This window comes from Cebus imitator, unplaced genomic scaffold (assembly GCF_001604975.1).
Source record: "Cebus imitator isolate Cc_AM_T3 unplaced genomic scaffold, Cebus_imitator-1.0 Scaffold103, whole genome shotgun sequence".
Lineage (NCBI taxonomy): Eukaryota > Metazoa > Chordata > Mammalia > Primates > Cebidae > Cebus > Cebus imitator.
The window spans coordinates 5,574,100-5,601,200 of NW_016107418.1; the positions used below are offsets into that span (position 1 = coordinate 5,574,100).

Below are 27,101 nucleotides of genomic sequence, written 5' to 3' on the forward strand. Positions count from 1 at the left end.
GCAGTAACATGGATGGAGCTGGAGGCCATTATCTCAAGTGAATTAATGCAAGAACAGAAAGCCAAATACCACATGTTCTCACTTATTAACTGGAAGTTAAACATTACATATTCAAGGACATAAATATGGGAACAACAGACACTGGGGACTACTAGACAGGGTTGGGGAAAAGGATTGAAACACTATTGGGTACGATGCTCAGGCACCAGAGTGATGGGATCACTGATATCCCAAACCTCAGCATCACGCAATATACCCATAACAAACCTGCACATGTACCCTCTGAATCTAAAATAAAAGTTGAAAAAATAAATTAATTAAATTACATAAAACATTTTAAAAGAGGTTATTCCTTACAGGAATTTTTGTCAGACGCAGACACAATGCACAGCACAACTTAGTAAAGGCAATAGGAGTTCAGGGGTCAAGGCAGAAAAGATACCATTCCCTAGAATATTCCAGAGAAAAAAATCCAGAACATGTGAGGGATATATGTCCTCTACATTGGTCCCCACATGCTTTGTAGGGTTACTCAATATGTGAGTATCTTAGCCATTGTTTTCCCTGTCATTTGCTCCTGATAATACTTTTTTAAGGGTCCCAAATGATGTTGCACTGTATTTTTTATATTACATCTTTCTTTCTTTTTCACACATTACTTCTGGGTGATACGATATAGCTGTGTCTTGAAAAGCAAGTAAAAACTGAGAAACACTTGTATTTAATGGTACATTCAAAAGTATTATACAGCTCTTCAGACGTTCTAGCCATGTTCACAGAGAAGTATTTTTGCAAAACCTCTCCATGGTTCTTCTGCTAACGCTCATGTCCCCTCATGCTCATGTCACCATTTCCAAAGTTCTCAAAGAGGCTTTCACCTGCCCAAGCTCTTCATTAAGGTTTGATGTCCTGGCCATGGCGGGAGTGTCATTTCCTATATAATACATATCTGTGTCCTGAAAGAGAGAACAAGAGACAGCATTTCAGAAAATAGATATTAATCCTTCATTCAGATTAACACAGAAAAGAAGCTAAGAATGGGTAATTTAAAACCCTTTTATTTTCATATAAATGCTCATTTTAAATGTTGGGGTGAAATACAGTGGCGACTAGGATAGAGAAACCCTGTGATTTAAGGGGAAGCATGGAATTAATATACAGAAGATTGGCAGGCATGGTGGCTCATGCCTGTAATCCCAGCACTACGGGAGGCTGAGGTGGGCGGATCACTTGAGGTCAGGAGTTTGAGACCACCCTGGCCAAGATGCTGAAACCCTGTCTTTACTAAAAACACAAAAATTAGCCGAGCATGGTGGCGCACATCTGTAATCCCAGCTACTTGAGTGGCTGACACACGAGAATCTCTTGAACCTGGGAGGCGGAGGTTGCAGTGAGCTGAGATTGCACCACTGTACTCCATACTGGGTAACAGAGCGTGACTTTGTCTCAAAAAAGAAATATTTATAAAAGATTTGGTTTCAAGATAATCATTTCACAACCTAGACTAACTCATGATTCTGACCTTGTTCACAGGATTGTTGTGAAGATCAAATAAAAATGCACATCAAAGTGTCTGTTCTACAAATACTGGCTGCTGAAGTCCATGGCTTAAGCACTGTGGCAGTCTTTTACAAATCCTATCTCCATCCTTACAATCAAATCCAAGTTGACTGTCACAATGAATTTTGATATGCAAGTGACCACTATAGTAAACACACCCAGGAGGCCTTTTCTTCAGCACTAATTAGACATTAGAAGCTTCAACAGCAGGTGCAGCTGGATGACAAACACCAGCTCAGGATTCCACCCCATTATCTGATCAATCTTCACAACAATGTTTTCATAGGTACCGCTGCCCTCCCCATTCCCCAGGAACACCCTCACTGGTCATCCCTGGTCAGTTAAGCTCCTGGACCTAATGGTAAACGAATATAGTTCTTCTTTTCTGAGTGCTTGATTAAATGTCAAAAGATCTGAAATAGCATTGGAAAATAGCAATTCAACTCTGCTTTAATACTCACCCAGTTTATGAAAAGGGCTTGAGTGTACTTCACAACCTCAAGAGTCACCAACAGACTGATGGGAATAAGATTGTTGTATAAGATGATAAACGTCAGCAGGTTGTATCCAAAATTATCTGAAGTTGTGTCTGTGGAAAGAAACCAGAGTATCTGAAAGGTGTTCACAACCGAAGTCTATTGGCTTATTTAGAGATTCAAGTTAAAATAGTTATTGAGCACCTCCTGTATGTCAGGAACTGCGAGTTCAATGGCTGGTTTCTGTAGGAGGCACACAGGCCCTGCAATGTAACCAGCCAGGAGGATGCATCTATTAAATAGAAGCTTACAGGAGGCTTTCTAGTGGAAAGACATGGTCACTGAAGGCTATCCAGAAGAAGAAATGCTGGTGTCAAGTTTTGAAGAACAGAGAAAAGAAGCAAACTTGAAAGAATGTAGAAAAGAAGACGGGCGTTTGAAATGGCTGTAAGGAATACCTACAACCTCACTAAGATACAAGTATATTGGGGATACCCCAAACAGCTGCAAAGATGGACAAAATTGTGAACAAGAGAAGCAGACAAAAAGAGAGACAGCTTGAATCTAATTAAAAAGAAGAGAAGAGATGTCTGGAGGGAACAAGACTCCTAAAGATGGCACAGGGTCCTGGAGGATGGAGTCCACTACAGCAGAGGCAGCGTCAGCTCCAGGAGGAACAGACAATGCGAGAGAAAGAGAGGGGCACAAGCTCTGGGGTATCAAGGGGAAGTTCTTTCCTTGACAGCCATGATCTTCTGCTTGAAGGGTAAAATAGTGAGATCTTCTTAACTTATTAGCAAGAGGCTTAAAGAGAATGTTGCAACAGGGTTTAACTGGTATTAAAGCAGCCTGCAAAGGGAACTAGAATGAGAATAAAGGTAGCAAAAGGCTACGATTGGAAGGAGGTTGAGAATTGTAATGGCCCCAAAGCATAGTTATTGGTTTTTTTTTCCCAGAAAATTACATCAAATGGTTGTAGTTGATTCCAGGTTAGAGTTCTGGGGGATGGCTGTGACGGAAAGATAAGGAGCTGGCCAGTAGTTTACCTTTCCATAATCCTTTTACTTCCTACTCACTACCAAGCCTTCCATTGTTCCTGCTGGTTGCTTTTCTTCCTGACATATTACTTTGCTCTCCTGTTCTCCTGTAGAATTAAGGAGTTTCTAAATAGGATCTCTAAGTTCCACTAGTTACAAATATCTCTAAGGTATAAACAAATATATACCTGACAAATTACAAACGCAAAAAATACTAAAGAAGTTCTCTAGGATGAAAGACGAGATACCAGACAGTAATTACAATCCACATAAACAAATAAAGGACACTAGTAATGATAATAGTATAATTATATATTCTCAATTTTTAAAAAGCAATTACAAAAAGCATCATAAAATTGCATTGTTGAACTTATATACAGATGTAATACACATGACAGTGCAAAGGAGTGAGGAGAGAATGAAGATACATGAAGCAAAGAAATGATACCAGCTGTAACTCAAATCCAGAGGAAGAAATGAAGTGTCCTGGAAATGGTAAGTAAATATGTTAATATACAATAACCTTGGCTGGGCACAGTGGCTAATGCCTGTAATCCCAGTACTCTGGGTGGCCAAAGTGCGCAGATTGCGTGAGGTCAGGAGTTCGAGACCAGCCTGGCTAACATGGCGAAACCTCGTCTCCATTAAAAATACAAAAATTAGGCAGCTGTGGTGGCACATGCCTCTAGTCCCAGCTACTCAGGAGGCTGAAGCAGGAGAATCGCTTGAACCCAGGAGGCAGAGGTTGTAGTGAGCTGAGATCACACCACTGTACTCCAGCCTGAGCAGCAGAGTGAGACTCTGTCCCAAAACAACAACAACAACTAAAAATCCTGTCAATATACATTTTTCTTTCTTCCTTTAGCTTCTTTAAGGGACATAAGCTTATATAAAGCAATAAATATAACACTGTATTTTGGAATTGACAACACAGATAAATGGAATATAACAATGACAGCATCAAGCAGGAGAAGACATGGAGGTACACTGGAGTGACAGTTCTGTATTTGACTAGGATTAAGTTAGTATCAATCAAAAGTAGATTCAGATAAATTAAGAGTATACACTGTAACTCCTAGGGCAGCCCCTAAGAAAATACTTTAACACGGGGTTTTAAAATAACCATTTGGGTATGAATCAATTCCCAAATGTGCCCATCTTCACTTCATCACATGATCCTAATCTCATTTCTCCTTGAAAGACTGGCATTATGTACAGTAACCAAAGGGAACAGAAGGACAGCAGGGACACCATACAACAACCATGCCTGCAAGAATGTCCCAAGGATGATTTTGTTCCACTCGAATGAGCAACTCACCCTAACACTTACCCATCTTCTTGATGTACCAGTTCTTTTCACCATGAGATCTGTTCCAGTACAGGGCCCCTGCTGAGCTCACCAAGGCCATGACCAAGAGGATGCCAAACAACACCAGGATCTGCACGTTAGTCACCTTCTCAACATTTGATCTCTTGAGAGGCGCCTTCGTTGAATTCTACACAATGGCATTGAAAGTCAGTAAGGGTCAGAGAACACATTTGGGGAAAGGGGTTGGGGGAAAGGAGGTAAAACAACCATATTTAACAACCGACAAGCAAAAGACTATTTTTTGGCCAAATAATCAATGCAATTCAAAAGTATACTATGCTTCTGAATCAACAGCTAGTTTTAAGTAATGAAGACAACATACTCTACCAGTTTAATGAACACATTCCAACAATACATGATTCATTCTGTACTTCTTATGATTATATCTTAGCATAAAATTGTCACTTTGCTTATCTTAGAACACAACAGGTTCTAAATAGAGTCCAGTTTCAAAGAAATCAGAACAATGGTAATTCAAGAGGAATTTAGAAGTTCCATATCATAAAAATCTAGAGAAGACCTTCACAGTAATTGCACAGCTCTACAGTAAATACAAGGAGATATTTCTAAAGCACATATTTTTCCTCCTGGAGTCCAGAATTTGAGGAATAAAAAGACATACAGAAACACATACATACCAATAATGCAAAACAGAATATTAATGAGTGTCAAAATAAGTGGATGGACAAAACGTTCACTTGGAGAACTGTGAATAAGAAGTAGGAGTAGGAAGAGTCATTTTATTTAAAAATATCTGAAGGTAGTGTGGTGGGAAAACTAATGACCCCCTCCCACCAGTGATGCCCACATCCTACTCCTAGGGCACTGTGAGCCTGTTATTTTATTTTATTTTTTGAGACAGTCTCACTCAGTTGCCGAGGCTAGAGTACAGTGATGTGATCTTGGCTCACCACAACCTCCGCCTCCTAAGTGCAAGTGATTCTTGTGCCACACCTCCCAAGTAGCTGAGATTACAGGTGCCCAACATCATGCCCGGCTAATTTTTTGTATTTTTAGTAGAAACGGGGTTTCACCATGTTGGCCAGGCTGGTCTTGAACTCCTGACCTCAGGTGATCCACCCACCTTGGCCTCCCAAAGTGCTGGGATTATAGGCGTGAGCCATGGCACCCGGCCCAAGTATGTTATTTTATACAGCAAAAGGAGCTTTGCAGATGGGATTAAATTAAATTAGCGACTGTGAGATGGGGAAAGATTATCCCCGATTACCCAATGGACCCAGTATAACCACAGGGTCATCAAAAGGGAGAACCTTTCCCAATTGTGCTCAGAGGGAGAGGTGGTGACAGAGAAATTTTCAAAGAGATTCCCCTTGGAGGCCTGCAGAAAACAGCAGCCACCATCTTGAGTTTTAGTGCAAGGAGACTCATATTAGACTTCTGACCTATAGAACTTCAGCATAATAACTCAAGTTTTTTTAAGTCACTAAAATTATGGAAATCTGTCACAGCAGCCAGAGGAAACCAGTACAGTAATATAGCTGATGGAGGAAGGAGACACTGAAGAGAGGAAAGCCACAGGGGAATTAATTATAATCCATTCCAGAGGTGAAATAATTCCTGAATTAAATCAGAAGCCAGGAACTGGACAGGGAGAGGTTCGCACGGGAGCGCCAGCCTGCAGGTCTCCTTCTACGAAACGGGCCCGGGCTTTTAAGAGACAGCGCCGATTGGACAAATTCGGGTGATCTGAAAGTTTCTAAGGCACTAACCATAAAAAATGGTACCTCATGCCAAACTGAAGTCAGCCTTCTCCTTCACTAGTCTCAATTGATCTAGTGATGAAAATGTCTCCAAAGATAAGAATACAAATAAAGTCACAATGTGAAAATGAAATTGAGATGAAAACATGAGGCAATTCACTCCTAAGCTCCAAGAAAAATTTATACCACATCACTGAAGTTGTTATACAAATTCTATTGCTAAACCAAAAGTACTATTATTTTGGCATAGAGGAGTTGGGGGATTGCACTGGTGATTCTGAAAAGCTAAGTTCTTTAAATATCTAAACAACACAGCAGCATTTTCCTTTATTTCTACTTTTCTCCCTTTTACTTTATTTCTCTAAATTATTCATCCTTTAAAGACTTAAAAAAAATTCCTCAGGAGTCTAAACGGAAATCCATTAGTAAACACCAACTTATCATCAATCAAAATACTATACCAAGGTTGACTGGGACGACACATCTACATCTGGCCTCATGGTAAGAGCCAGCAGGCCAGGTCCAGGACTGTGCATCCTAACTCTTAAAAACTAAGCATGATCTTAACATTCTTAATAAACATTTACTAAATGTACAGGCAGGAAAAAAATTATCATAAACTTCAAACATCATTTCTATGACCCCGTTATTATTGACTTCTGATCTTTTTCAGTGGTTGAATTCCAGCCAATTAGGAGGATTAGAAAAATGTATCTTTCATCCAACAGAAGAGGAATGATCCCAAAACTTCAGGCTTTAACACATGCTCTTTGTGGAAAGCCAACCTCAGCCTATTCACTCCCACTTTGTGAATATTTGTATTTGCAGTGATCAATGGTGAGCTTCTTTTTTTTTTTTTTTTTTTTTAATTTTGAGATGGAATCTCACTCTGTCACCACGCTGGAGTGCAGTGGTGTGACCTCAGCTTACTGCAACCTCTGCCTCCCGGGTTCAAGTGATTCTCCTGCCTCAGCCTCCTGCGTAGTTGGAACCACATGTGCATACCACCACGCCCAGCTAATTTTTTGTATTTCTAGTAGAGACAGGGGTCTCACCATGGTGCCCAGGGTGGTCATGAACCCCTGAGGTCAGGCAATCTGCCCACCTCAGCCTCCCAAAGTGCTAGGATTACAGGCGTGAGCCACCACACCTGGCCCAATGATGAGTTTTTAATGTTAAATTCCTAAAGGCATTATAAGTTCTTCTGTAAAATTCTTAAAGTACCTGGCTACTTCAGTGTAATGGAATTATAATAATTCCATTACACTGAAGTAGCCAGGTACTTTAAGAATTTTACAGAAGAACTTATAATGATGACTGACAGGAGGCAGAGCACAGGCAGTAATGAAAAGGATAGAGAGCTGCCATAAATACAGATGAAGCTTCACTAGCTCGCCTGCCACTCTCCTCCTGCTGTGGGGCCTGGTTCCTAACAGGCCACAGACTGTGGTTTGGGGCTTGGGGACCCCTGAGTTACAGTGACTCTGGAGTTTCACTGCCTGCTTTTATTCCTTTTGGGGGGGTAGGAGGGGACAGAGTCTGGCTCTGTTGCCAGGCTGGAGTACAGCAGCACAAGCTTGGCTCACTGCAATCTCCACCTCTTGGGTTCATTGATTCTCCTGCCTCAGCCTCCTGAGCAGCTGGGATTATAGGCACGTGCCACCACACCCAGATAATTTTTGTATTTTTAGTAGAGATGGGATTTCACCATGGTGGCCAGGATGGTCTCAAATTCTTAACCTCAGGTGATCCACCTGGCTCGGCCTCCCAAAGTGCTGGGATTACAGAGGTAAGCCACCACACCCAGCCAGACTGCTTGTGTTTTGAATTTTACTAGTTTTGTAAGCTTGGATTACTAGGACACTCTGTGCCTCAAGTCTCCTCATCTGTAAAATGAGCATGATACTACCTAGCCATTGTGAGGAATAAACAAGTTGATATATGTACATTGCTCAGAATAGTGCATGATTTGTTGTAATTATGTGTGCTGTAATTAGTGTGATAATCTCCTTTTCCCATTAAATCAACCAATAGAAATAGTAGACTGAAATATTTCTGCATGTAAGTAAACTAAGCATGAACTAGAGGAACCTTGAAGGACGAAAGGCATTGAGGTAGGAGACCTAAAAAAAAAAAAAAAAAAAAAGAAGAAATAACAAGAAAGAAACACTAAACCAACAAAAAAAAAAAAAAAAAAAAAAAAAAAAAAAAAAGGGTAAAAGGGTAGAAGAACCCTACAGCAATTGAGTTTCCTCTCTGTGGTCAAGTAGCACAAGCACACACAAACATTGTTATTTCACTAACAGGATGGCTTCCAGCTATGTGTGTTATATTTCTTTTGAAAACTCATTATTTTTACCTATTGTTTCAGCCCTAAAGGCACAGCAGGTCTAGCACAGATGTTTCTGGGGTTTTCTATCATTCTATACAAGAGCAATCAACATGCAAGAAGCCTTGCAAAGAGGCTTATCACACCCAGGGTCAAGGACAAGTGCCTCTCACGCTCACAGAATGGAAAATCAGTGCATGCCTTACTCACTGAAGAGATACTGGAGCATTTTAAAAAACAGTGTGATTAACTCATATAATATTGTTTTTCTAGAGCATACTTGTAATATTGTTTTTCTACAGCAAAAGCTGTATTACCAGTGTATGCTCTAGAAAAACAATGACACCCTGAAAAAAAAAAAAAACTCCAATGTATAAGAAAGTTTGGAAATTTCTTAAATTTATAATATGCACAGTCTTAAAACTAGTATTGGAACCTTGACCAAATGTGAGCTAGCTACCCATGATCTCTTTGCCACTTCATCATAAAAAAAAAAAAACAGAAGTAGGCTGGGCACGGTGGCTCAAGCCTGTAATCCCAGCGCTTTGTGAAGCCAAGGTGGGTGGATCACTTGAATTCAGAAGTTTAAGACCAGCCTGGAAAACATGGTGAAACCCTGTCTCTACAAAAAATACAAAAATTAGCCAGGCATAGTGGCACATGCCTGTAGTCTCAGCTACTCAGGAGACTGATGTGGGAGGATGGTTTAAGCCTGAGAGGCTAAGGTTGCAGTGAGCCGAGATCACGTCACCACACCCCAGCCTGTGCAAGAAAACCAGACCCTGTCTCAAAAAAACAAAAACAAAAACAGAAGTAGTGATCTGTGGTTAGTGGAGCACCAAAAGTGTTTAGCAGAGGTTACTGACGCTGCACTATGGGAGCTAAAGGACACTTTCTAGGTGGCAGGGTGCTAAACTATTTTTTAATGGGGTCTCACTATGTCTTCCAGGTTGGTCTCAAACTCCCGGTCCCAACTGGTCCACCAATCTCAACCTCCTGAGTTCTTGCATGGCTAGAGCACTAAACCATTCATCAGGATAAAGTCTTCATATGCAGGCTGCTCAGAAACAATAAAGTTAAAGCATTCCAGTCAGCCCTTGTGAATGGGCAAGGACCTAGCAGTGGCAATAGATCAGGCGCATCTCAGATACACTAAAAATCCTGATCTACCCAAGAGCTGCCTCTCAGCATTCACCAGCTCTTCATTTTTCTGGCTGCCACGGAGCCCTCCCGCCTTGCTTCAGTACACAACCTCTGCAACCGCCCCGTTGCACTGGGGCCCTACCGCTCCAGCTCCTGAACTTCTCTCTGTACCACGACTCCCTCAAGAGCTCTCCTCCTCCTTGCCTCACACAGTCAAGGACATACCTCCCTTGAGCATACCCAAGCAGAGGGTGAGCAAGTAGACATCTGCATCCTTTGGCCTCTGAAGGTAACATGACCAGATGTGTATTCAAGACCTGATAATACTTCTGGATCTTTATTCCTTGGATGACATGTTAAAAAAAAACTCACTCATAAAATGCACTACCTTCTGCCCCTCCCCCATAGCCAGGCCACCAACCTCTCAGTTGCTCCCTGTCACTCACTGAAGACTTGACAACTGGCTCATGGCATTCCTCTGTGGTCCAGCCTCACTATTATCTCATCTTCAAAATCACAGCGCTGACCCCATTAAATGCCTTAGTCTTTCAGTTCCTTACTTGTCAACATCAAATAACCTTCAACAGCTCTGCCTTTGGCTTCCTACTCCCATGGATCACTCCCAGCTCTCTCATGCTAGAAACTGTTTACCCCAGAAGTACAAGAACAAGATTCTACACACTGATCAGCCTGTCACTCAGCAACTCCAGCAATCCTCTCCAACTTCAGAGAGTCTCTCAACCCTTCTAATCTCATCTGTCCCTGTCTTCAATGTGTTCACTAGCTGAGGTAGCCACCAGCTTCATCTCCTCTGATAGTTACCTCATTCATCTGGCTGTCATTTGACCTCAAAGAGGAGATCGACACAACAGTCTCCCTTCCCTAGCTCAATATCTAAAATATGCTTCTGCCAGGGGGATCATTCTTAGCAGCCAGGTACCCCCAAACCTAGGTTGGATGGCCCTCCTATACACACTGACAGCACTTGGTCACGACACACATTCCAGTATCTCTCTGCTTTGTCATTGTATATTAGTCCTTAGCTCGACTGGCTCCCCAAGGGTAAGACTGGGCCTCTCACTATTGCACCCATACGGTCTAGCGCTACTCTTGATACATGGTGGACACTAAATATTTTTTAATCAAGAAATACAGCCAAATGTGCATTTTAGAAGTTATACAAAAGAGCAAACAAGCTGAAAAGTCAATTCTCATTAATAGCCACCATTAGCAAAAACAAGATGCCAAGTGATACCAAAGAAATGTAAGAAATGACATATAGGAACACTGATTTATGTAGAATTTCCAAAGCTGTCTGGCAAAATATCAATGTGACCTATAAATTCACAAGCAATTTTTTAAAAAAACATTAACAGGGAAAAAGAGCAAAATCATCATTTTAACTTCACTTTTTTCTTTGGTATATGAAAAATAAACAGTTCAAAAATAACTGATTTTAAAGTGTCCAACATTCAGTTAAATAAGATAATTTTCTATAAAATCCTAATTAATGGGGTAAAGAGGAAAAGTAGAAAGAGAAATTTAAAAGTTAGAACTAATCCCCCTTTAGTCCAGAAGATAAAATAAGTTAGAACTGAATGTTCCCCCACATCTAGAAATCAAAGATCATTTGTATTTCAGGCAAAAGGCAACAAATACCAGATAAGAGAATAGAAATCTAGAAGAAACTACCTAAGGAATGAAAATAAAGGCAGTTTGTTTCCAAATTTAGGTTCATAGACAAGTTTGAACTTCCTAATGTAACATCTGCATTTTCTACCTTCTAGTTAATAAAAGCAGAAAGAAAAAAAAAGACTGAAATCAGTAATGTTTTACCTGCATGAGTTTGGTGTCATGTCCAGTATAAACAACTACGCCAAAGACCCACTGAGTATTTCTAAGCTGTGTACCTCTTAATAAGATCTGGTCAGGCCCAAGGGCAACAAGGCTAAAAATAAAAAATAAAAAAATGATATTAAATGATAGTCTGGAAAATGAGCATGAGCTTTTTTCTTAAAAATGAACCCACAATAAATCAAATGTTCCCTTTGCTCCAATTTGAACTACTTCACTGAGAAACACAGGCAACAAAGGTTACCACTGGCTTAATCTATCCCAAAAAGACCTACAAAAACCTTTATTTTATCCATTCATCACTACAGAAAAAATGTTTTTTCTATAAAATGTTAGAGGGAATTATATCTCTCAGGATCCTGTTATGAAACTCAACACCCAGAAAGGAAGTTGCTAAAATAATAACTGAAACTTACTCATTTGTAATAAGTTTTATTATTGGAAGTATTATTATTATTTGTAAAATAAATCTAGTGTATTTTACAGACTATTAGAAGGGAATTAAAAAAAAAAAAAGCAGCAACCTATCATATCAAGTTTGTCAAGGATGACTTAATGAGTAAATAAAGACCTGAGTGGTAATTTAGAAATTCAAAATGGGGAGGCCATAGAATAGTTATATGTGCTAAATGAAACCAAGAAGCACTCACACTTAGCTGTCATATTTATAGTAATTTGGGTTGATTCCCATGATCAGGTCCTTCCAAGCCTTGGGTCATCAAAATAGAAAGGACAGCCCAAGAGGCTGGGTTACAGGGTTGGGGGTGGGGGGCATTGGCAAGAGGCACAAAACAAAAGATGGCCAGAAGGTAGAAACCACAACCCAACATCATAACAAAAGACAGCTTCAGAACAACATAACAAACGCCAGAAGGACAAAGATAACAGGTATGGACAGGAGGGCACTGAATATTCTAAAGAAAGAATAAGCGTTCATTTTACTCAGCTTTCTAAAAACAAACAAATGCTCCTTAGAAGGAGGCTAGCAAAAAAAAAAAAAAAATACACATTTATGTAACATGTGTATTAGCTTTTATATACCTCAGATGGCTCTCCTCTGCTTTTCTGGACAATTTTATGAAGCTAAAACTATGTCTCCTCCTGGCAGAAAATAGGCACAGAAAGAATATGCCACATGCTTTGAGCTTCATCTGAGAACCTTTGGCTCAGGGATTTTTTCTTAAATTTAAGGAAGGCTTTAAATTAAAGGTATGAAATCTCACTGTTTTAAGATATTACAAAACTAGAAAACAAACATGTTTTCCAAAGCTCCAGTAATTCTTAGTCACATAGTTTAACAGAGAACAAGGAAAAGGAATACAATACCTTTTCCCATCTAAGTTCAAGTTTCCAGTGAAGTCATAGAGGTGGCGGTTGGGCCCTTCACATTCTATGGTTCCAGATAACTTCATCAAAACTTCCCGGGTTTGCATGTCAGCAGTGTGGCTCAAACCCTGAAAGATTAAACCAAAATAGGAAATCAAACACAGTCTTTTATGTTTAGGGGCACCATTCAGCATCCGTGTGGTTAATCAAAAGGAAAAATAAGGCATCCCCAGTGGAATAATTTGGGGAGCTAACAAATCAAACTGTCAGCCCCTCAAGGCAGACTTTCCCAGCAGCTTTTGCCACACCAATCTAATGTGAAAATGGCAAAAGAATTTAATGAAGCCGAAAGTTAAGATCCCGCCACTGTTCTGGAAACATCCGCACCTAAGTAATAGCTAACATACTCCAGCATCTACAGCAAGGATAATCTACTAGCTGTACTCTAACACTGGTCATGAAAATAAAATAGAGTAGCCCTTTAATATTTTACACTATCTAGCATTCTTCTCTTTTTATATAAAAGACAGGGTCTCACTCTGTCCCCCAGGCTGGAGTGCAGTGGTGCAATCATGGCTCACTGCAGCCTCAAAACCCTGGGCTCAAGTGACCCTCCCACCTCAGCCTCCTAAGTAGCTGGGGCTACAGGTGTGTGCCATCATGCCCAGCTATTTTTTAAATTTTTTTGTTGGGATAGGGTCTTGCTATGGTGCCCAGGCTGTAACTCTTCTTCAAATGGAAAAAAAAAAATTTCAAGCAAATATCTACAGTAGAAAAGAAAGATATACAGATAGAATTTCTGAATTCAACTTTAAGCAGCAAAATTTTTTTAATTGTCAAAATCCTCAAAAAGGTTATATGTCAAAGACCATTCTTCATTTTGGCTGGGTGCAGTGGCTTATGCCTGTAATGCCAGCACTTTGGGAGGACAAAGCAGGCAGATCACTTGAGTTTAGGAGTTCAAGACCAGCCTGGCCAACATGGTGAAACTCCCTGTCTACTGAAAAATATAAAAATTAGCCAGGTGTGGTGGCATGCACCTATAGTCAGGAGGGTGATGTGGGAGAATTGCTTGAACCCAGTAGGCAGAGGTTGCAGTGAGCCAAGATTGCGACACTGCACTCCAGCCTGGGTGACGGAGTGAGACTCCATCTCAAAAAAAAGAACCAAAAAAGACTGTTCTTCATTCTAGAATTAAAATACATGACAAGAATAGTTTTCTTTAAGGCATGGAAGTTTTGTATCTAATTATGTCACTCTCTAGGATTAGAATCTTTATTACAACAATGATGTAAACTGGGGTACCTGGAGCTTTTTGCTCCATTTGTCCACTAAGCTGTGTCCTTCTCACCCACTCAGCTTTGCTGAGATGTCCCCTCTCTCCAGCATCACAGGCAAAAAACTCAGTAGGACGCCATATGAATGCCTGGCACCCTTTGGGACCTAGAGTTTGATGCACCCCGCTTTTTCCAGCTCTCTTTACGTGTTTCCCCTCATCATAGATAGCATATTCCTCCCATAGATTCCATTAGCAGCAAGGCCTAACCCTTTGTGCTGAGTATCTTGTTTCTTTAGAAAAAGATGTGTGGGGACCACATTTGCAGTTGGGTCCACCATAACAACACAAGTCATCAGAGGTGACTTTACCTGGCGTATTTTAAGGTTCGTCTCCCCATCCAGATTAGCTGTTTCGACATAACACATTGCCTGAGGTTCACTGAGAAGAGAGAAAGAAAGAGTCAAGTTTAGTAAAGTCCTTTCCACAAATTCACAGCTTATAATATTTCTATTATGGAATCTATGCCTGCTGATTGGCCCTTCAAAATAATTTGTTATAAATAACCACTATAGTAGGAGTAATGATGGAAAAGGAAACACACACTCATCTTTGGGACTTAGCGGCAGTACAGACTCAGTCATTTGCCGAGATGATCTGCCCTTGTAAGCCCCACATAATGACTGCTGAGCCTCAAGAAGACAGGAATGAACTGAAGATGAAAGAGAAGGGGAAACACATGATGTTCCCGCTCAGATGCAACCACTGAGTTCAGGCAATCCTTCAAGTCTGGGGCTGGGCCTGATCGAAAAGGCTGCCCAAGGTATGGCCAGTAGACACACACACGCTTTTTAAAGAAAATGACAGCCAGAGGAGTTGAAGGATTGAGGCATGGGCTTAGCAAGGATTTGCTTCTCTGCCATTTTCACAATCTCAAGACCAACTTTTTCATCAAAATACCTATCATTAAAGACAGAAAACTCAAAGAATAAAAATAAGCATAACAGATATTGTACTCCTATTTATAATCTTTGAGTTTAGCTAAGTTCACATAGTTAGTGATTTAAGAGAATAGACTGCAATCCACTAGTTAAGGTAAAATCCCCGGCATCACCTTTATGGGCTATACGGCCTTGGCAAATTGTTTAGTCTTTCTGTATCTCAATCTTGTCACGTGCAAAAGAAGTCTCTCAAGGGTTATTGGGAAGATTAAGTGGGCCAACCTCTTCAACAGCTGTTCAGCACATAGCACACACTCAGACACTAATAAGGAGCATGCTGGAAATATGATGACAGCTCAAGCAATCCCATATTAAGACTAAGTTTAAAAAAAAAAAAAAAAACTAGCTGGGCACTGTAGCTCACGCCTATAATCCCAGCACTTTGAGAGGCCAAGGCAGGAGGACTGCTTGAGGCCAGGAGTTCCAGAACCAGCTTGGGCAACATCTAAAAATCTTTTTCTAAATTAGTCTCTACGAAAAAAAAAATTTAAAAATGTACCAGGCACAGTGGCATGCACCTGTGGCCCTAGCTACTTAGGAGGCTGAGATCGGAGGATCACTTCAGCCCAGGAGTTTGAACTTACAGTGAGATACGATTGTGCCACCACACTCCAGCCTTGGTGACAGAGTAGACCTTGTCTCCAAAAAAAAAAAAATACACACACACACACAATTTTCTAGGGTCACAGCCAAGACTTATAGCCCAAACTATCAAGTGATCAATAATTCAATATTTCTAAGAATTTCTTTGTTATTAATCAATATGGGCAAACATAAATCCAGCCCTGCGTTATTGGTTCTTTTTCCCTCCATAGGCCTGGGGTCCTATTTTAAAATCTATTATCTCAAGCAGAAAACTAATGCTTAGGCTTAAAATCCATTAGTGATTAAATTCAACATAAGAAACGCTGTCTGCAATCAAAGAAAATGCAAGCAGCATGAGTATCTATGATTCCAATAGTGTATAAATATAGGAAGTTAGAGTCCTAACGTCACACAATTTAATCTTGAATTCAAGAATAGATGTCTATTCTTGTTCTAATTTTGGCTTTCTTTCCTAGCTATATACGGTCCTGCATCAAGCCCAAAAAATGTCAAGAATTGCACTGAGTGATGATTCCTTCCTAGAATAAAGCTACCTGGAGAATGTGAAAATGACACTTGGACACAAAAGGGCCAAACATGAACGGATGAAGAGCAAACACCATCTGCTGGTCACGTTTACACTGAGAAAACATCTGTGGTTCTTGAATAGCTATTAAAGTGGAGCTCTGGGTTCTACAGGACAGACTGCTTGGCAGAGCCCATCAGGAAACAAATTCTGAAATCACGGATATGCTGCAAACTGACGTTAACGAAATGACCACTCCGCTGCTCTTGACTCAGTGTCCCTATAAATAAGAACCATCCCCCAAAAAGCCAGAAGGCTAAGTGGAGTCAATACACGTAAAAGAGTTCAGAAAAAGCACAAAGGAATGAATGGGAGAAGGAAAACAAGGGTCACGGCAGGAGAAGGCGAATGACAAGAAATGGAAGAATGGGACAGAGGATGGTAGAAGGGAACAGGTGGCCCAAGACTGCTCCAGTCACCGCTTATTATTTCATTGTTCTTAACATTTATTGCAAAAAAAAAAAAAAAAGGTGCTCACTAGCACAGCTGACCTGGAGGACAGCAGGACCACATCTGCTGGAAGATACTGCCCATTGACGACCTTCACAATGTCTCCCACTGCCACCTAGAGAGCCAGCAACGAGGACAGAGAGGCATGAAAGAAAAGAAAACACACATGGTGAAAAAGGTGCTTAAATATTTGAAGAAAAATTACTATATAACTAAGCCATGAAGTTTAAGACAGAGAAGCCCAAATTATTTTCCGTGACAAGAACCAAAGGAAAGTACTTCCATGCAGCCACTAGTAATGTTGCCTTTCTGCAATGTTAACAACAAAGCAAAGGGAGGGAGAAAAGGGATAAATCAGAACAGCTATAAAGATCTCGTTTTCTTACAATTATCCATCCATTTACAAACACTTGAGCATCTCCACAGCTGTACGTGGTGGAGTAGGATGGTCACACACACACCTCCAGAGCCAGCCTAATGCCTGGGCTTAATTCCCACTGCACCCTGATGAGCTGTGTAACGATGAACAAGTTATGTAAACTCTGTGTATCTCAGTTTTCTCATCTATATAAAGGGGATAAAGACACATATTTCATAGAGTAATTGTAAAGATCAACTAAGTTAACTTATATATTTTTCTCTGTTTTACAAATTGAGGTGCTGAACAAAATAACTTGACCACAGTAATACAGCTACTCAGTGTTAGAGCCAGGATTCAGAACGGGGCAAGCTGCAGGGAAGGCCAATGCTCTTTTTAAAAGGCAACACTAAATTCACCCATGAAAAGTGCACCTAAAAGGCCCCCTGGAAATACACCACATAAAATGGAGATTTGTACAGGCTTAAGAAATTCCCAGAAAAAGAATCACAGTCAAAGTCAGAGACCACTCTGGGGAACAGACTCCACCAGACGGAAGATCCCAAGCCAAGGAAAAGGGCTATAGTCTCCAAAATGGCACCATGGCCAAGTGTCTACAAATCTTGTCAGTAACATTGCAGAAAGCACCAGGGTAGCGAGAACTGGGGCTTTCAAATCCAACCCTAGCTTTATAGCCCTGTGCTAGCTTTGTGATCTCAGCAAGCTGCTTCGCCTCTTCAGCGCCCCAGCGTCTCATGTCTGAAACGGGAAAACAGTGCCACCGGCCTTGTAAGGCGGATTCAGTGACTAAGGAAGTATACATGGCACCTGGCATAAAAGAGGTCCATGTAAATGTCAGTCACCATCAGCAGAAGTATAACTGAAAGGACATCATGACTGTGAAGGTCAAGGACATTGGAATTACCTGATGACAAAAGAAGACCATTCCCAGTACAGTAATACTTGCAAAGCTCAAAATAGGCACTTATGCTTTCTATTTCCTATTCTAGCCACGTTACTATTCTCTTAGAAACCAGGAATTTCAAGTGATATGATACTTGTGAAAAACTACCAGATCTTATAAACTGGCAGGTGCTGATGTTTAATTTTCTGTTGGGAAAAAGGCAAATTTACTGAAAGGTATCCTATTGGTGCTTTAAGTTGTTTATTAAAATGTGGAGAAAATGCTACAAAGCTATTTTAACAACCACCAGTACAAAAGCAAGGGATGGCGCCGGGCGTGGTGGTTCACACCTGTAATCCCAGCACTTTGGGAGGCCAAGGCAAGCAGATCATGAAGTCAAGACATGGAGACCATCCTGGTCAACATGGTTAAACCCGCTCTACTAAAAATACAAAAATTAGCCAGGTGTGGTGGTGCGCACCTGTAGTCCCAGCTACTCAGGAGGCTGAGGCAGGAGAATCACTTGAACCTCGGAGGCGGAGGTTGCAGTGAGCTAAGATCCCACCACTGCACTCCAGCCTGGTAACAGAGCAAGACTCCATCTCAAAAAAAAATAAATAAATAAAAAATAAAAAGCAAGGGATGTTATGTGAATTGTAAGTGTTTTTGAAAAGTAAAAATTTCCTGGCTGGATATAGTGGCTCAAACCTATAATCCCAGCACTTTGGGAGGCCGAGGCGGTGGGTCACTTGAGGTCAGGAGTTCAAGATCAGCCTGGCCAACACAATGAAATCCCTATCTCACATAAAAAAAAAAAATTAGCCTTCCAAAGTGCTGGGCATGGTGGTGGGCACGTGTAGTCCCAGCTACTGGGGAGACTGAGGCAGGAGAATCACTTGAACCCAGGGGGTGGAGGCTGCAGTGAGCCACAACAGCACCACTGCACTCCAGCCTGGGCAACAGAGTGAGATTCTGTCAAAAAAAAAAAAGGAAAAATATTTTATAGAAATAGTTTAATTAAATATAAAAATCAGAAGAAGTAATTAATAAAGAAAAAAACACTAGACAGGAAAATTTGTCATGTTTTCAAATGAAAAAAGGAAGTGAATTTTTTTTTAAATTCAAAGTGGGAGGACGAGAAATTATGGCTTTCTCTCATCTTTAGTCTCTAAATAAAGAAGCATTCATATCCCAGTAACCAAGTACTGAGAAGTTTGGTGTACATGAGAAACTACTTACTTGGATTTTGCTTAAAAATGATTTTTTCTTTAATTAGCTGTTTTCTGTTTATGAGACAAGGTCTCACTCTGTCGCGCAGGCTGGAGTGCAGTGGCGTGATCAAGGCTCACTGCAACCTCTGCCTCCCAGGCTCAAGTGTTCTTCCCACTTCAGCCTCCTGAGTGGCTGGGATTACAGGCACACACCACCACGCCCGGCTAGTTTTTGTATTTTTTTATGGAGATGGGGTTTGGCTATGTTGCCCAGGCTGGTCTTGAGCTCCTAAGTTCAACTGATCCACCTGCCTTGGCCTTCCAAAGTGCTGGGATTACAGTCATGAGAGCACCCGGCCTGGAAATGATTTTCTACGTAATGTTCTTACGTGATTGTTCCTTGTGTGTACAATATTCCCTCAAAGAATTAGTACAGTGGTAACAGAAACCCTCCAGATCCCTGAATCTACTCTAGCCCCAGAGAGTTCCTCAAGTCTCTTAATTTTGAGGAAGTAGCTAAAAGATCCTCTCGAAGTCAATTAAAGCCACTGAGATCCACCCAAGAGCTGCCTCTGGGCCCTCACCAATAACTCAGCTACAGCCCAGGGGGCGGCAGACCTGAGCTTCAGCACTTCAGATTAGATTGTTATCATTTTCAGGATCTTAAGGACAGCCAGCTCCCCCTTGCCTGACATCTCTGCCCTCTCCTGTATTCTCATCCTCACACTGAACTACTCACAGTTCTGCAGCTGGTTACCCCTGATTCACCCTTCAAGACAGCACTAGAGCATCTCTTGAGGGCAGACTTTCCTGACTTCACCACCGGATCTAGATGGGTGGCCACTCCCAGCTGTTCCCAAAGTTGAAGCTTTCTCCTACACAGAGCTCAACAACATCACTGCACGGGGTTAGTTGCCTCTCTCTCCCAGGACACCGGTGGTTCTTGGGTATGCTCCCTACACCATCGGCATCAGCCTCAACTAAGAATTTTAAAGTGCAAATTCTAGGGCCCCACCCAAGACCCAGTGAATCAGAAAGCCTGGGAGTGGGGCCCAGCCATCTGGATTCTAGTGGCCCTGTGGATGGTGACTGGGATGCCCACTGAAGTTTGAAACTCCTTAAGGAAAGCACTGTGCATCATTCTTCCTGTGCCTAATACAATCTCTGGCACATGCCAAGATAGATAGATAGATAGACACTGATTGATTGATTGATTGATTAGATGGAATCTCTCTCTTGTTGCCCACACTGGAGTGCAGTGGCATGATCTCGGCTCACTGCAACCTCTGCCTCCCAGGTTCAAATGATTCTCTTGCCTCAGCCTCCCCAGTAGCTGGTGCCCACCACCATGCCTGGCTAATTTTTGTATTTTTAGTAGAGACAGGGTTTTGCCATGTTGGCCAGGCTGGTCTCAAACTCCTGACTTCAGGTGATCCACCCATCTCGGCCTCCCAAAGTGCTGGGATTACAGACGTGAGCCACCGCGCCCCATCATATATCTTAAACTGAAATAAAAAGGCATGCGGTACAGTATCTAACTGGTGTTTGTTTGTTATTGTTTCTCTCCCAAAATGAACATGAGAAACAGTCATGAGTTTCAGGAGCCTACAAAGCCGTCAGCTCCTGGATCACAGAAGACCATCAATCAGAGACCATCACTCCATTTTCTGCTGTTTCAAGTAGTGTCAGGACCTCTGAATCCAAATCATCCTTTACTCCAGCTGATACAGATACCTTTCTGGAGAAGGAGTAACAAGAGGAACCCTAGAGAAATAGAGGGGCAATTTCCCAGTGCTGGGAGAACCTCTGAATTCCTTTAGCATTGGGAGCAGTTCTCCGCCTGTGACTCAAGAATTCCCAACCTCCTGACCAAGAACCACGACCCTTCCAAATGTGAGGTTGATGAATGTTTGCAACACAGGACTTTGAGACTGCTACAAAGGTTAAGGCATTACTGCAAAACACTATAAAGGAGAAATTTCTTTAAAGGGTGGGGGATTCTCCTAAAACAAAGCATAGTAAAACGAAAACTAAAGCATATGCTGCAGTTACCATATCACGGGCATTTTTCAGATACAAAAGACTGTAAGAGCCATTTAAAAACACTGTTTACTAAATGTTTAGCAAGAAAAGTTATTTCAAGTTACCTTTCTAAAAAGTTGTTTTCTTTTGAAATCATGTTAATCGGCTTTGAATGCTGGACTAATGAGAGTCATCCCCCAACACATCTTGTGTCCATTAAGAAGGTCCAGATAAAACATTCATTTAAAAAGCTAATTTTATCAGATATAAAATACCCAGAAGGTATGGCAGATTTCTTCTGAATTTTCTACTCAACACTATAAACAACCAAAAAGCCACACCATTCTTCAACCCTCCAAACCTCATACTTCCAGGGGCATGGAGACAAAGCTTCCCTTGCTATTAAGAGCAGCAACTACTGTACTGGCTGAATTCAAGCAGCCCTGCACTGGAACTGAAGTGGGATGGTTTGTTACCCTCGTTCCACTACTCTGTAGTTAATGATCTTTCCAGCCAAAATTGTTAGAAGTGAGAATCACAAATGCTAAAAACAAAAATAAACTTTAACCTAGGTTAAGACAACAGAGGACCAGGGAAAATGTTTCTCAAATTGGATTTACAAACTAGAAAATACTTAGAGATTCTAGAAATGTCAGTCAGGCGCAATGAAGTTCATGGCTTGGAGTGACACTTTGGGCCCATACTAGAAGGGGCAGGAGACAGAGTAAACGTGTCTCAGGTTTCAGCAGACCTCATGGAAAACTCCACTATGTCTTAACACAAACTTTATACTGCAATCAAGACCAGCAATTCATTACATGTCTTCAAACCAATAGTTCTGGTACATCTTGAAAATTCGTTTTTACCTCTTTCCACATAATGGTATGCCACATTCCATTTCTTAACACTGAAAAAGAGAAAAATAAAGTTTTAGTTAATACTGGTAATAAATTGAATCTGCTTCCTAAAATCCAAAAGCCTTCTCTTGGAATTCCATTTATTAATTCTACCATACCCTATCTTTTGCCATGATGGTGCAACACCATCATGGAACACCAATCCATGTACCTCTGTAGCATATATATATATATATATATATATATATATATATATATGTATATATATATATATATATATAAATGTTTATTGTATGTAAGTTAACTTACATACATACAATAAGTATGTAAAAAAAATAAGTATGTAACTTATTTTCAGCCCAGAAGAAAAAAAGCCTGCTGTTACACAATTTTTTAAAAATCTACACAGCTGTGTGCGGTGGCTCACACCTGTAATCCTAACATTTTGGGAAGCCAAGGCAGGCAGATTGCTTGAGCCCAGAAGTTCGAGACTAACCTGGGCAACATAGTGAAACCCACCTTTACTAAAAATACAATAATTAGTCAGGAGTGGTGGTGTGTGCCTGTAGTCCCAAGCTACTCAGGAGGCTGAGGTGGGAGTTTCACCTGAGCCTGGGAGGTCAAAGCTGCAGTGAGCCATGATCATGCCACTCCACTCCAGCCTGGGCAATAGGAGTGAGACTCTGTCTCAAAAAATTAAACAAACAAACAAAAAATTGATGCTGTAGAAATCAAACAATAAAAAGCAGAAGAGGGAAGTAAGAAAAGATTACAAATGAAGGACATTTGTAATGAATGTCAGACTTTTTATGGACATAAAAATGAATGCTCAGACTTTTTATGGACATAAAAACTGTCTAGTTCCTGAAAATTACAACCTTTTCTAACATTCTAAAATACACAAATCCTGTTCAAATCTTAATATCAGGACTAAAATTCTGTTCAATTTGTTTGTTATTTTACTATTTCTTTGAAGTATTTTATAGATCATCTTCTCAATTTATCTCAATGCCATTCACTACTTATTTAAAATTCCTTAAATGCAGGCCTTACTCATAAGTTTTCCAGTAGAAAAAGTGATTCAGCCTGGGAGCTTACCTATTGTTTTCTTTTTGTTAACTGCATTATCTGCTTTGTGTCGCTTCTGTTACAGAAAGAGAAAAAAATAGTTCTAACATTCAAAAGTTCCACATGAATAATTGAAACAGCAAACAAAGCAATCAAGAAATGACAGGGGAAAAAGAAACTAACTGCCAGTAATGCTCATGCTATAAAATTCAGTTCGACAATTTTGTGATCTATCAGCACTCCTGGGGTTTAGAAGTGGTCTCCTCTGGTTTCAATTATTTCACTTTGGTTCTAGGACATGGAAGTACAAAACTTTCTGCTCCTTGCTTTAGATCAGACTGAAATGATTATTCAGTGTGACAAACCCAGCAACAAACAGCGAACTTCATTTTCTTGATAAAGTAACTTTGCTTCAATGTGTACAGGTTAAGGATTCCTTATCTGACATGCTCAGGACAAGAAGTGTTTCGGATTTCAGATTGTTTCAGATCTTGGAGTATTTGTATCTACCTAATGAGATGTCTCTGGGATGGGACCCACGTCTAAACACAAAATTTATGTTTCATATTTACTTTATGCACATACCCTGAAGGTAATTTCATACAATATTTATAATAATTTTGTGTAGCCATCACATGAGGTCAGGTGTGAAGTTTTCCAGTTGTGGCATCATGTTGGTGTGCAAAAAGTTTTGGATTTGGAAGCATTTCAGATTTGGGGTTTTTGGATTTAGGGATGCTTAACCTGTATTATATTTATTTGCACGCCTATTCCCAGAAAAATGTATATATGTGTGTGAAAGCAAGTGGGGTGTGTGTGTGTGTGTGTGTGTGTGTGTGTGTGAAAGGGAGAAGGAGAGGAAGATCCAGAGACAGAGAGACAGCACACAGATGCGCGCGCGCACACACACACACACACACACACACAGAGTGGAGACAGAGCAAGAAAGAGAGAGAAAAGGAATATAGTTGTCATAGCCCATGAACTTGGAGACACACTAGGATGAGTGTGAGGGGAGAAGATTCGTGTAAAGTTGCCTCAGGCACCATGAAATAATGCTACCATCCTGGACCGCAAGGCAATCCTTCATTTGCTACCCAAATTAGCAAGCTCTAAAGCAGGCTGTAAGGAGCATTAGTGATAAAAATCAATGGGGCTCCAAAGACCTAACATTTGAAAACAAAGTTTGAACTGTTCAGTATCACTGTACAGGTATTTAGGACACTCTGAGTATACTTTCCTCCCCCCAAAAATACTATCAGGCATCTAGAGAGTCTGGTTAAGCTATGGCTCAATTTCCTGCCTTAAATATATCATCCAAGGCAACACACAAGTTATGATCTATTGCATACAATGATTTTATTATCCAAAAGCAAAAACTTACAAAATCTTCTACAATCTCTTTGATGCCTGCAATTGTTAAAATAATGATCAATGGCACCAGGGTGGTATATCTTCCTGTTGGAGATACATCTGGAATTTGCTGTAAGATAAGAGACCAGAAGAAGGAAGTTGGCACATAAAAATCCTCTTCACAAAAAGGAAATTATGGCACTCATGGCTCACACTGTTGAAGTTCTGTTCCATTTCTGTTACTCAAAAATAATTACCTTACTTTAAAAACTACCTATGTATTTTACATATTTTTAAAAATTTTATCCAACATTAGTTATGTGTTTGGAACAGAAAAAGGCTTAAAAGTATGGCCCTAAGGCCTCTTTGCAATGCCTCTTTCAGTCACTGCAATCATCCTTAAGGCCATACCAAAAGAACTCTCCCTATAAACAAAGTCAAGCTTGTTCACTCTATGAAACAAGGACTGGAGGAGGGAAACAAACTATATTCCAAGATTGTAACACTTTAGCAGTTCAGGAATCTTTTGCAAAATCTCATCTTACATGTAATTAAGGTTGTGAATTCCAAGTAACTGTTAAAACTATTACCTGTAATAAGGCAATGAAGAGGAAGAAGGCATTAGCAGCTCTTCTAATCTGCTCATACAAGAATCGAGGTAGAAATGTCAACACGCTGTACTTGGCCGTACTGTAAGTGTAAAGAAAAATAATACCATCAGTTATAGATGTAAACTCTAAAACACAAGAACAAGAAGTTTCAAAAGCTTTACAAATGGTTTTAAAAAATGTTTCAAAACTCGGGACAAGGAAATTGCTGTGTACGTTCTCCTAAAGACCTCTATTTTGTAAAATGACATCCCTGATGAGAAAATCTTCCAATGCGGTCTTTGTTTTCCACACAAATGAGCTTCTTTAATTTTCACACAACATAAGCAGAGACATCTACCCACCTTCTAGGTGCTACATGCTATGAACCACAGGCAGAGCAGTCTGCAATGCTGCCATCCTAGACCGCAATGCAAAACTGTGAATAACACTTCAATGTTCCCTCTGGGTACCCACCACAGATGTTTCATGCTTCAACCACATTCAAATAAATTACACCTGTGCTCACACTTTTGTTTCCACCTAGGACATCCTCTCCCTTCCACCCTACCTGTCTCTCCATGACTAAAGTGTCCTTCCTCCCACCCAATCTTACATCTTCCAGTAAGTCTGGTCAAATTTATGACTCTTCTTCATGCAAGCCCCCAGTACAGTGTTTACATCTATGTCACATAGGTGTAATGCTTTGCCTTGTATTTTGCCTATCCCCAGATTATGGGAACGACAAGAATGTTTACTTCAATCTCATATGTGCCTAGCACATAGCAGATAGTCAGTGAACAGTGAAATAACCCAAAGGCAAGATGAACCAAACCAGCTATGCCTGCTCACAAGTTTTATTAAAGTTTGTACCATAAAAGTACCTATATGATTCCTAGCTCACCCTCTGAAGACATCACTCTGAGCCTATTCTTAATTACAATGTATTCTAGCAAGATTACCTAGCAGGTTTTTAATATATAACAAATTAAAAGCACCACAATAGAAGGGCAAAGGGCTCAGGAGACAGAATATACCAGAGGCAAGGTACACTACTGTGAGCCCGGACAGCAACCAAGCCTGGAACAGCAGAGTAAAACCAAAGCAGACTACTTAAAAATACAGCAACCAGAGGTCACTTGATGGAACAAGAAATAATCCCACTGCCAGCAGTCCCGTCTGCCACTGCCTCAGAGAAAATCACGCCCCATGGTACAATGGCCTCGCAATTCACAATACAGTGATCGGAGTTGTCCTCAAAGACAAAATCGTTTTTAGCGCCTTCTACCTAAGGTGCTAAAGATGCATGTGATGTTATATGAAGACCACCTTTAAAAGAGTCAGAACTTAAAGAATATGAAACTTGAAGGACTATCCCTGAATTAGCTAGAAATTTGCTGACATGGATCTCCTCCTTGTTTACGTGGCCCTATGGCATAATAGGATGTCACTGTGGAACTTTGCCATGCAGAATCAACTGGCTGACATTAAGCTAATTAAAAAGTTGGGAAAATATACCAAACTCATGTATGCAATCGCTCACAACACAAAGTTTTCTTAACTATGGCGTAGATGACAAAATCAAATGGAATATCATGCATACCTCTACAGCAATCTTGACCAGTGAAATAAAGCAATCAACATTTATCAGCCAAAAACAAAAAGAAAGTTCACACGCATTGTAAAATAAGAGTGTAGAAAGTATCGTGCAAGATGGTTTGATTATAGCATTTGAACCTGAGATTCCATCTGTATAAAACTGATACGCATGCACACAGCTGGCATATGACCCCAACTATATATGAACATTTTCCACTTGAGCAAAATGCTGACTGTGCTTTGGGACCTATGTATTCCTGAGAACCATGAAGATGGAGAGTTAAGGAGGAAAGAAATCCTGTTTGTAGCAAGAAATGAAATATAAGGGGGTAGAAGTGGAGAGGGAAATGCATGCTTTTACTCTGCTAGAACTAGAAAATGAGCCCAAGTGCTTTCATCCTGAGATAGAGTAAGCATGAGCAATAATTC

At 40.6% G+C, this 27,101-nt stretch overlaps 1 protein-coding gene across 1 annotated transcript in view; it reads right to left on the reverse strand.

Annotated features, from left to right (window-relative positions):
- ATP8A2 (ATPase phospholipid transporting 8A2) overlaps positions 1 to 27,101 on the reverse strand; it is a 654,052-nt gene that overhangs the window by 485,335 nt on the left and 141,616 nt on the right. The window contains exons 3-13 of the mRNA XM_017537537.2: positions 25,077 to 25,176; positions 24,518 to 24,616; positions 23,164 to 23,209; positions 22,075 to 22,115; positions 16,755 to 16,828; positions 14,463 to 14,532; positions 12,816 to 12,943; positions 11,472 to 11,583; positions 4,404 to 4,569; positions 2,022 to 2,149; positions 879 to 956 (exon numbers count right to left, since the gene is read on the reverse strand). Coding sequence (XP_017393026.1) covers positions 879 to 956; positions 2,022 to 2,149; positions 4,404 to 4,569; positions 11,472 to 11,583; positions 12,816 to 12,943; positions 14,463 to 14,532; positions 16,755 to 16,828; positions 22,075 to 22,115; positions 23,164 to 23,209; positions 24,518 to 24,616; positions 25,077 to 25,176 — 1,042 coding nt within the window. The remainder of the gene's footprint in view (positions 1 to 878; positions 957 to 2,021; positions 2,150 to 4,403; positions 4,570 to 11,471; positions 11,584 to 12,815; positions 12,944 to 14,462; positions 14,533 to 16,754; positions 16,829 to 22,074; positions 22,116 to 23,163; positions 23,210 to 24,517; positions 24,617 to 25,076; positions 25,177 to 27,101) is intronic.